Raw genomic sequence first — 12,157 nt, 5'->3', positions numbered from 1 at the left:
AGAAGGGTACACACTTGTATTTTGGATAAATAATTCGAAATCTAATAAGAGGCATCACATTTAATGAAATTTCTAACGCATACGTATATACAGACAAGTATTGCATACAACGGTAATATTAAATTATTCTTAAAAATCAGATTTATTGTTTACACAATTTAATTAAACGCTCGAAGATATAATACACATGTATCAATGAAATTTCTACATCATTATAGACAGTGGCATGACAAGAATATACTATCAACAATACAGGGCTTAATACATAGCATTCATAACAAACTAAGATTTGGGGTTAATAATGAACAAACATTTATGATGATATTCTTTAGGCGTAACATACTAAAAATATCATCCAAATATGGCAGTTGTGATGTTCGTGGAAACCTCTACTATTCTGTTTTAGTAATTTTGTGAATATAAACTCTTGCTATTTATGAATACGTCCTGATTTTTAAAATATATCATTACAGAAATAATAAATACACAAAGTTACTGCATCAGAGTGCAGTACATGACTCAGTACAACACTCAGTTATCACAATTTAAAAAAAAACCATTAAGTTTTCAATAAAAGTAAAACACATTTTTAACATTTACAAACATTCGATTTCTTACTGTTTATGTTTATGACTGTTACTACAACTTCAACTTTTCGTACTCCTTAACTAAATCTTGATCAAAGTCCTTAAATGAAATCTAATTATCGGTTTCTAATATTAAATAGATCTCAGAACAAGTGGAAAGTATGTATTAAAATAAAAGTGTACATATGATTATTTAGCATAATTTCAATTTTTGAAGTATTTGCACTAACAATCTAATGTTTATCACAAAAATCTTTGATCCATTTTTTTTTATACTGCAATAATCATAATAATTTATACTTAGACAAGGTGTTCGATAGAATCAAGTTGCACTATTCAATTTTATTAAAAAAATAAAATTAACATTTTGTTACTTTATATTTTTATCTTATCATAAATGATTTATGTATACGCACATGACTGGAATGTTTCAATGATTGTACTCAGTGGAAATTTTTACTGAATTTTACCTTAATAATTCCGTTATTTCATTTTTCACACGTGTCCACTTCCACGTGTCTGTCTTGTCGTAAAGCAATAAAAATTAAATGCAATGTATACATATAAAATTAGCACAATCATATATACAAATAATATAATCAATTGTATTGTTTTAAATAATATTTTCATTTGGTGTATGTGTCACGATTCAAGCTTCCACCTCAAGATCGAGTAAATCGCAAAACTAAATCGTACACATTACAGAAAACATGAAAATGTTTCTGTGACATATAAAGCTAGTGTATCACACTGTGGAAATAATAATATAATAATACTTTGTGTATGTTGTTACAGGAATCTTCGTTGATCTAAAAACGGATCATTTATTTCGTTTTATTTACAAGTCCTCCTACACTTATGTACTGCCAATTTGCCTGTTAAAGAGTAATCACAACTTTAGACGTGCTACAACACGGTATTTATCCGTAAATGGTGGATGTTTATACATCTACAGGGTGTCCCAAAATAGCTTCGATTTTCGGAAACAAGGGGTTCCTGAGATGATTTGAAATAACTTTTTCGTTAGCAAAAATGTTATCCGAGGCTTTGTTAACAAGATATTAATGAAAAACCCCGAGCAATTAGAGCGCGAGTCTGTCGGTCGAGTTCCGGCGGTAGCGTTAGCTACCAATTGCAGTGTGTAGCCAACGCTGCCGCTCTGATTGTTCGAGGTTTTTCATTAATTATTGCTGGTTAACAAAGCCTCGGATAACATTTTTTCTAAGGAAAAAGTTGTTTCAAATCATCCCAGGATTCCCTCGTTTCCGGGAGTCGAAGCTACTTTGGGAGACCCTGTATAAGGTATACGAATAAGCAAAACGTAATAGAATAAAAGCTTTCATTCAAAACAGTAAAGATTCTATGCTGTTTGTAGAGTAATAAAATTTATTTTTTGTTTCTTCTAAATTCGTCCATAAAAATATAAATTTGCATAAACATCCGCAATTTATTTATCTGTAATTTGTTCGACTCACCCCTATGCCAGTCGCCCAACCTGTTCCAGCTGGATTTTCATCGGTGATCCCAATTCTACGGCAAAGTATCCCAGCACCGGAAACTGCCCATACTTGACCTTGTTCTCTAGCGACGGATACATGTCGAAAACCTTGTTTCACATTTATAACGGACATATCTAAACGAAATGAAGAAGAATTATGTACTGCATGACAGTAAACTACTTTAAACAGAGTTGGGCATGCTGGTAAAATTTATTAGAAAATTTCGCTAATTTAGGGTTAACCCTTCGGGTGTTGTGACCAATTATTACGCAATGGTTTAGTCGATAATTGATGTATGCAGGATGAGTCACGAAATATTAGGATGTCCCGTGTCTCCTGACCCACCCTGTCCGTGATGTAACCGACGAAATGTTAGGCAAGCATACTAATGTTTCAACCGAAAGGGTTAATGCAGAAAAACTACCAACTCACTGGAAAACTCATTTAACCTGTTAACCGGGTAAATTTTGGATTACAGTTATTTACATAGACAGTATTAGAAACACATGAAATCAATCTGCCGAATATTCTTATTCAGTAGACGTGAATACTACGTATTATACAGTACATAGACAACAATCATTAAATACTTGAATAAGAACATTGAAATTCACTGAAACATTAAGATCCATAAAAATGACAATTTAACTAGTCTTCCTTGGTTAACAGATTAAAACAATACATGTACTGCCTAAGCCATAATCATACACTCTCAGAGTATACCTATGCCAGAGGGGTCAGAGAATATATCTAAATAAACAGGTGTGATGTTTATATCAGCGTTTTCCAACGCAGATCGTTTTTTATTGGGTAATCTGTAGAGTTTTCCAAGAAGTGCAGCATTTGGGGAGCGCATCTTACATTTGTCTGGAATTTTTTCAAAAGAAGAATTAAGTGGATAAATTTTGTCGTCTAAACTATACACAGGCAGTAGTATTGTCAGCAGGATACTCAAAAAGAATTTGTAGCCAGAATTATTGCTAGAACTTAAGGAAGCCTTCAGGATACTTCTTGGATTCTACGAGGGCTGGGAAACGCTGCTCTATATATGTACTTCTTAAATACCTATGTGAATAGGATCGTTGGGCATCGCAGGTAACGTTTGCCAATGGGTTCCTTCAGGGAAAACGTTCATTTGCACTTCACGACGCACGGACAGTCTACCTGTCGTGTCCAATGCCCATACTACATCTTTTCCTACAGAGATTTGTTTCAAGTGAGCACCAGCCGGGGGTTCAACGTTCTGCCATTGTACACCTAAAAATATACAAATCAATTAAGTATAAAAATACAATAATGGTAGACGATTGAGTTCATTATTACTATATTATATATACCTGCAGGTTTTGAAGAGGTAATACCTAATCTCCAATATGAGGAGCCATTTTTCCCTACGGACCAAACCTGACCGCCTGGACCGCATGAAATACCTACTAAAGCTTGATCGCTCGGTATATGTTCCCATGAAACTCCCTATAAATAAATATTAATAACGCTACTAGATATTTTGACAAAATCTTTATATCCAATAATGCTAAGGAACTTTTTATTTGTACCATTGGACACGATTCGGAAACACCTCTCCTAAATAAAGCTTCACCATTAGAAGCTATCGCCCATATATAAACTTGAGCATCTGTACCAGGACTGCCAGTTGCCTGGAACAAACGTACTGCAAAATTATCTACTTATAGTTATATCATTAGTATTATTAGCGTTTCAGAACATTTCGTACATATAAAGACACGTCAAGTAGTTTTGTGTTTCCTAACTCTTGCCAGGGACCGCTAGATGTTAACTGACATCTTCGGAACCATCTTCTTCTTCTGACATAATCGGTGAAGTGTTTTTTACCGTGATATTGGGAAGGAAAATCAGTAGCGTATTGCCAACCATCCCTGTCAACGCCTCCAGGCGTATGAAAATCTACTATCCAGTCTGACACCTGGTTGAAAAAGTATATTTTATTATAGTGGGCAATAGAAAACTTCTTAAAATTCTCAATACGAGTTAATGTGATATATAATGAAAGCATAAAAGCTACATAGTGTAGAGCTAAATATTTTAGAATTAAATGTATTTAGTGCTGAACAAGATACGATATATCGATATTTTTATTTAACGTTATCTTTGGTATTTTGAAATGATAAAACTCATATGTTGTCAAATAAAACTATGTAGCACGTACTAGTTTTTTTGTTATTATGAACTTCCAGAAAAATTAACTACAAATCCAGGCATGGTGACCTCCATGTAATATTTAATAACTGTAACGCATATAACTCTATACCGTGTATATTTCCTCTTACCCAACGCCAGTGCATTGACAACAATTTAGTGTTCTCCCGAGTACGTTTATGGCGTCCAGTTGCGTCGCTCCACATGTAGCGATCGGTTGGAAGACCATGAGAGGTATATCCTGTCACCGGGTTCCAGCGTTGATTTTCATAAACGTAATAATTATGAGTATCTACCATGGGATTTATCCCAGTATTGCTATCTAGTCCTACAAATATTGAAATATAATAATATTGTCTATATTTAAGTGCATAAACAACTTTCGAATTTTCGTAAGTTTATTACCTTTTAAGAATAAACCTCCCCAACCACCGGTATAAACCCATGCAATACTGTCATAACCTATTCCCCATGTTACGCCAACGGAACATGTTTCCACTTTTTTCAAGTGTCCACCCATTTGTCTCCAGAACATCGCAATTGGGTCAATGATTACCTACGAATAATGAAAATAAAAACGTTCAATTGCAATTCCTTCCGACATTATAAATTAGTTGGTGATTTGTATAGAAAATTATTACATACAGACGTAGATTTGTAAAGTACGCTACACAATGTCATTAGTCCCTTAATTCTCAAATGAGTAATACTCTGTGGTAATATTCTATGGCTATAAAAAGTAAATTCTGTATCATTGATAAAAATTCTATATCCTCGAATCTCGCAAACGATCTTTATCATGAAGTCAGAGCCAGCTTTTAATGGGCTACCTCCGTTTCTTTCTTCGTCTCCCCATTGTCCATTCTGATATGTGTTGCGTACGATTATATTCTCTCTGAATCTTGGATTAAAGTGGAGCGCTATATCATGGCTATCCATCACACATTTTTGTTTCATGGATGTTGTCATTGTATAACAGACAAAATTGAATGATAATCTAACGAATAAAATACTCAGTGTTATCAATCAAATGTAACTGACTTAAATCTAGTTTGAATTGTTATTTTTTTTTGTACCTATCAGCGTCATCGTGGACACAAACTGTAATTTCTAGGGAACTGCCGTATCCAAAACCATTTTGTAATATACACTCGAATGGTAATTCTTTTCCTGCAACGTCCAGCTCTTGTACATAAATATCGTTAACGAGCTTATTTTCCTAAAAACACTTCAAGTATAGAGGAATGCTACCATAAATATTCTAGTACAATGTATTGCACTATGTATTTATCGACTTACTTCTACAACAGCTGGATCATATACATGTACGTCTCCCAATGCAGTTGTAGCCCAAATCGAATTGGGCCCTGGTTTTCCATAAACGTTATTCATTTGACAAGTAACTGAAAATACATAACAGCGCTTGGGATAGAAACATTAATTCGACATAAAACAAAATATAAGTGGATGTATATACCTGAAGTTAAATGTGCCAACCAATCTTCCATTTCTGTGTCGCTAGAAAACTGCAGCCTAAGAACTTTCGAACGAAGCAGTCGCGGAGTATGAATTGCTATCCTTGGATTGCCTGGTTCGCTACAGCATACTACACACATAATCTCAGATACAGGAAATTGAACCTGCAAAAAGAATATTCATTAAAAACAATCAGATAAAGTTTTTATTATAATTATTTTTTAAATAACCTACAATTGTTGTTGCTCCATCCGAGTTCAAGATAGTTACAGTTCCAGAATCTAAGGACCCACTGTCGCTACTTATCCATTCTAATTCAATAATACAATCCTCGTACAAAGTACCACCCTTAACTTTGCACTTTGCATCACCATTTTTTACCCAAGACGACCTACAACATACCATTAAAAATATAAAAGATGTTCTAGTATATAATTGTACAAGATATTAAAGCAGTAATCATATCAATTTTTCAAGACCTCACTTTTCAACGACTTTTTCGTATATCGATGAATCAAATTGTATTTTGTGTAGCCTCTTTTTCAATTCTTCTAAAATATGTATTCTCCAAGGTTCCGCAATGTCCCCATTATTTATGCCATTAGTGTCAGCAATCCTACAAGTTTAAGATACGCACATGCATTCTTTTATAAGTTCCCATGTACAATGTATTTATCATTTTAACTAGTAAATATACCATTTGGGAGGATTTGCCGGATCCACAAAACATGCCCCAGCTTCTACTTTATACCAGGAGGCGTCACATTCAGCCCAATACATCGCGCCAGAACTTTCATCCTCCCCGTAGACACCGGAATCGCTCGTTAAATCGGGATCAAATATACTGCCATCCGTTTCCGGATGAGCTTCCACCCCTACCATAGAGCCAACCGAGTGGACAGGACTCCAGGCAGCTGGATTGATCTATATTATTTCAATTTCCCACGTTTAATTTCATCGATGATAATTTCGTACAGGTTTCAAATAATTAAACTTTCTTAACCTTAACTGTACTGCCCATGCCTTTCCCAGAGACCACTATGGATTCTCCAGTTTTAGTTAGTGATTCGTTTGATATCGTTATATTTGCAACACTAGCTTCTGTAAGATCACTCATGTCCAATGATTGTGCGGATCTATATTTATATATATACGTGAAATATTTTCTAAGATAAAGGCACAAATATAATTTGAAAGAATAATATATATGTATTCTTACTTTTTCTTTTCCTCGTTTAAATATATATTGTGGAAAGATGCTTGTTGGGGAGTTTTATTGGCAGCATCATTCGAGCGTTGCCATAATTTTAAGGATGTTGGCGTTGGTGCCGATCGCGATTGTTCTTCCCATTCTCTGATTAGTGTTGTACCTTCACTGGTACTATGCGGTCGATTCTATAAACAAGTATTTGTTTAACGCAGTTTCTCACTGTGTATTTAAAAAGCCCAAAAAAATAAATATAAATGGCATAGTTGGTGAATAAAATCAGTACAAAGTGATTTTACATTAATTCACAAAGCTTCTTCTCTCCTGAAAAATGAAGTTTTTACAGTTTTGCAGCTTTACCGATTTTATTACTAGCATCGATAATTTCGCTGAAAATTTAATTATGTATATACAAATAACAACATTTTGCGGAGATAAATACCAGTGACGCCCAACTTTGATGCCTCTGTTGCTGAGGAGTACCGCACATGCTGTGCCTGTTACTTGACGATAAGCTGGCATTACTGCTTGCTCTACTAAGTTGAAGTGGCGCGTTTATCAATCTCCATTTTTTACCCGTTAATTCCGATCGTGTTATACCGGTACGATAATACAAACACCTATCTTCCTGGCCAATCGCCCAGACCTAACGAAAATCAAGTACATATAAATATTTATAACAAACATAAATATTTACACTTTTGAAATGAAATGAGTTACCTGATCATTTGGAGCAACAGACACCAGTGACATTTTGCTTAACATTTCTACCCAACCGGTACCAGTAGCCATCTGTTCGCAAACTCCACTCATTTCACCCTTAATACCTTTTCGAAACCACACCCCTCCGTCATGTGTTATAGCCCAAACAGAGTCCGTACCTACGCTAACTTGTACCAATTTTAAGTCTTTCTGTGGAGGTTCAACTTCCGACCAATCATCACCTACGAAATGAAATTATATCTATCATTCCAGAAGACTTGCAAGTACACGTACGAGCATTGAAACTTTATAAAAACTATATATACCCGTTGGATTTTCTCTAGTAATGCCTGTACGTACTAATGCTTTGCCAACCATTAGAACAGCCCAAACGAGACCAGTCATTCCAACACTGATCTGAGATACCTCGTGACCATTCGATAATTTTATAGCACTCCACCTTTGCCCTTCAGGACAAGTAGTGCTGGTGCTAACACGAAACATTACCTGTACATTATAATCGCTGGTTAATACATCATTTCAACCCCGTTTACATAAAAGTTTCTAGCAAATTCAGATACAAGTACAGCTAATGCAGTGACAAGAATTACGTATTGTAATATTCTTTAGAATTAATGTAATAGCCTGTGCTTCATTAAAATGCTTCAAAAGAATTTCTTTAAAATGTTATACCCTCCCATGAGCAGTTACTGCCCAGACTATTAGGCATCCCAGATTACCTCCAGGTATTTGATTTCCACCCACAGATATGTCAATAAATGGTTCCTAAAAGTACAATGTATTGTTTATCTGACACAGTGGTACAATAAGAGAGCAACAAACTTTTGTACAAGGAAACAATTCGATACCTTAGTCGGATCTTTATGAAGAGGCGCAATAGCACACCACGAATTCATAGCGCTGTATCTTCGATAACGAACCCATTTCCTCCGTCTGACACAGGATTTCCATTGCTTTTTTGTCGAATACGTAGCTGGGAAATCGACTGCGTACGTCCATCCCTACCAAAATATCAGATTCTCTGTGATCATAACGTTTTGTTTCAATCTTGATAACTGACAACAACTCTACATGCAAACAGAAAGTTACAAGCAACATAACAACAAGGAGAAAATTATAGAACAATCTCATAATGTAACACAAATAAATTAATTTACTTGTATCTTCTAAATACAATTTTCTGGCAACAGTTTCATGAATAACAAGGTCTTTATTTAAATAAAAAAACTAATAACACTTATGTAGTAGTCCAACATAGAAAATACAACGAGTGTAACTTAAATTGAACAAAAGTAAAACAAAGAATATTTGGGATATAAGCTAGAAAATATGAAAAAATAAATATAAGGAAATACAGAGAACTTAATGACATGTACTATAGTAAAAGAAGATCAATTATATTTACATCATGATCCAGTGGTTGTCCATCCAAAGTAGTTTCTATTTGCCAGTCACCTTCCCATTGCCAAGCCATTGATGGTAATTTTACTTTATCTCGACTACGATCGACTGTACCATCTTGATTGGAAAAATTATACCTGTCTGTAGGCAATAATCTTCCACTAAATCCTTCCAATGGAAGCCAACGCTGTAAGCATTATCCACTATTATTAGATTTATACAATATTTACTAAATTCAGAGGGTGTTAATAAAAATGTGGGACATTTTCATAGGGTGGATTCTACATTTCAAACTAAGACAAAAATCAAGAATAACGAAAATGCGTTAAAGGCTTCGTTTCCGAGTTATCGACTGTCGAAGATACGAGTGCAAAACAGTCTTATAAAAATTCCCCTGCTTTTCAACCAAGAGGGTCCCCGAAAATTTGATAGCCTTGAGCCACAAAAAAATCTTAATCTGGGCCTGTATCCAACTTAATTTTGTCATTCTTCATTTTCATCTTAGTTTGCTCTGTAGAATCCACCATGTGAAAATTTCTCACATATTTATTAACACTCTGTATATGATCTTTTCAACTTAAATGACCACATAGACATAATTAGGAATAATTAAAGACAGTTTGATGAATCTTATATTATAATAAATACGAATTTATACTTGGAAACAATATTAGTCAACCTACTTCGTTCTCATATATTTCTTCTTTGATTCTTATGGGTACATCTAAACCGTGTACATGTACATAGACTTGACGGTCACCCCCGATAGCCCACATAAAGTGTGGGACTGCTGATAGCTGTTTGAATTCCAGACCTAGATACATAAATTCTTTCCACATGTTCCCGGATGTTGATAGTCCAAAAACACGCCCTTCATTGTTTATGGCATACAAATATGAGCTTGGCATTTTAATGTATTGTCACAAGAATATCTTAATTCACCTATAACACAGTAGTTTTAGTGTTAAAACCAGACTCCAAGTCTTATGCACTTACAGCACTTATAATTAACTTGTTATTATTATACCTTAATATTTTTAATTATTATACATTTGCATAAATATTCACAATGTAGCTATATCGTTTTTAATAACCGACACAATTATAAGGGTTCGAACAAAAAAAAATTAGAGATCCCATGTAAACATTACATGTAATATAATTAAATATTGAATCTGTAACACTTTTGTTGTCATTACATTACAGGGCGAGTCAAACTGATAACAGAGATCACGGCGGTGATTCATACGCCGCAGCGGTAAAAAAGTATGCAAGCATGAAATAAAAATAGAAATATAAGACGGTACCTTTTTTTCTTACAGAATAATAGATAATCTACTTCGTATTGAAGGTAATGTTAGATAATAGACATAGTTTTCCCAGCATAAACATGACAATTCATTCGGGAACAAATGATTATAGACATGCCGTAACTTCATCACATACTATGTAGATTAATAATGTAAATTTCGCAACAGACATTGAATCACAGCATGAAGTCGATTAAGTAATATTAACAGGAGAATTTAAACAAACAAATTTACAACTTGAAGAACACGATTCTAAATAGAATCCGCGCACAAACAACTGTCACTTACTGCTGCTACTGTCTACTGCTGTCTATTGTCACGCTGTCTACCACTGTCCCATATGTCTGCAGATCATGCAGTTCAGTACTGCTGTCTCAATTTTTTTACTTATTTCTTATTTCCAGAATGGGGTTTCTATGCATTTATAACATTTACAATTATCTATAATTCGATACAGTAAAATATTTTACAGTGAACGTACAATGATAATTTATTTCATTTGAAAGCCGAAGGAATCGTTAATAGCTATTTTCTAGATTCTAGAAAATAAAAATTTAAAAATCTACATTTGCATAATCATCCCCAGTCTGTTCAATTTAGTCGAAAGAAATTAAATTACTTTAAAGACAGAAAGAAATAAAGAACATCTCAATCAGCTAAACCGCAAAGCCAAATTTTGTTCAATGCCTGGTATAATGTAATGTACTCAACATGGCTACAAGCACAGACGAAATATATGAATAGACCTAACACGCAATGTAATTTTCTGTCCCATACTTCGAGGGCGTCAGAAGCCCCCTTACCATTTTAATGTCAATACCCGACGTTACCGAAAAAACATGAATTCTGAGTATTATTAGCTCAAATGAAGTGTTATATATTCCATTCATATTGCGTGTATCTATATGATTTCACGAGAATAAAAATGCTACAGTTACACGAGCAGAACCAACCAAACTCGAGAGTTACACGAACAACAGTAATAAAGACAATGTTTCAAGCGCATGTTGACTCAATCATTTCACTACCGTCCACTGTCCCGTCACCTACAAGTAACAATTAGGCAGTAGTTAGTTTCTGTAGTAAGCCAGAGACCCCGTATGGAGGATCGTGGGGTCTTGGAACCCTCGGTGGAGGCGCCAGGGACCAAGTGTGAGTGAGGAAGTGTAAGAGTAAGTATTAGTATGCTAAGAGTAACTTAGTTACTCTGTTATTAACTAGGGGTTCCCCTACTCAACCCGTCTGATGCAGGCCGATTTCTATATAACAGTTGCATCTATCTGCGGATATATACCCATCTATGTGCTACGCATTCAATCGCAGCAGTTACAAGTGTCAGAGCAGTTGAATTGATACACGAAGTATCATAACTACTTTTGTAAGAAGGTATCTAAACAGAAGTATCGATACCCACTTAAACGCACAGAACTCTGATCTTAATGAATGACATTTTTCGAATTTGCAGCATTTGTTGATAACCACAAGAAACTAAATTGTGTAAAATTTTAGTTTCTAATCTTAAATCATTTCCGAGAATTTCCTTTGCGGGAATGCCTTACCGTAATCAGCCATCTCGTGGCCGCGGGATTCCGGGAATCGGGTGACGTCACGGCGTGCGAGCGAGAGCGGTAGAGCGAGCCGCGGTATCGGTGCTCTCCGTCGGTGTTGACGGGTGCCGAGGAATTTCGGTGGTCTATGGGAGGGAGGTGTGCGAGCGAGAGAGTACGGTAGAGCGTGCCGAGTATCGGTGCTCTCCGTCGATCCAACGCGCTAGTG

At 35.2% G+C, this 12,157-nt stretch overlaps 1 protein-coding gene across 1 annotated transcript; it reads right to left on the bottom strand.

Moving 5' to 3' along the window:
• Positions 1 to 1,411: 1,411 nt before the first annotated feature.
• On the bottom strand, positions 1,412 to 10,393 carry LOC107192651 (tectonin beta-propeller repeat-containing protein). Its single transcript, XM_015581968.1, has 25 exons — positions 10,379 to 10,393; positions 9,755 to 10,013; positions 9,076 to 9,258; positions 8,519 to 8,671; positions 8,343 to 8,435; positions 7,976 to 8,156; positions 7,668 to 7,891; positions 7,390 to 7,593; positions 6,960 to 7,135; positions 6,744 to 6,876; positions 6,438 to 6,664; positions 6,225 to 6,356; positions 5,975 to 6,131; positions 5,742 to 5,904; positions 5,564 to 5,667; positions 5,341 to 5,483; positions 4,910 to 5,261; positions 4,670 to 4,820; positions 4,396 to 4,592; positions 3,822 to 4,031; positions 3,643 to 3,744; positions 3,424 to 3,559; positions 3,152 to 3,343; positions 2,063 to 2,220; positions 1,412 to 1,462 (listed from the first exon to the last, which is right to left on the bottom strand). Exons 2-25 carry the CDS (start codon positions 9,977 to 9,979, stop codon positions 1,412 to 1,414), a joined length of 4,047 nt encoding a protein of 1,348 aa, XP_015437454.1. The 5' UTR covers positions 9,980 to 10,013; positions 10,379 to 10,393.
• Between the last annotated feature and the right edge of the window lie 1,764 nt (positions 10,394 to 12,157).

Source organism: Dufourea novaeangliae, unplaced genomic scaffold, assembly GCF_001272555.1.
Source record: "Dufourea novaeangliae isolate 0120121106 unplaced genomic scaffold, ASM127255v1 scaffold7, whole genome shotgun sequence".
NCBI lineage: Eukaryota > Metazoa > Arthropoda > Insecta > Hymenoptera > Halictidae > Dufourea > Dufourea novaeangliae.
This window is presented reverse-complemented; position numbering and strand designations above follow the sequence as displayed.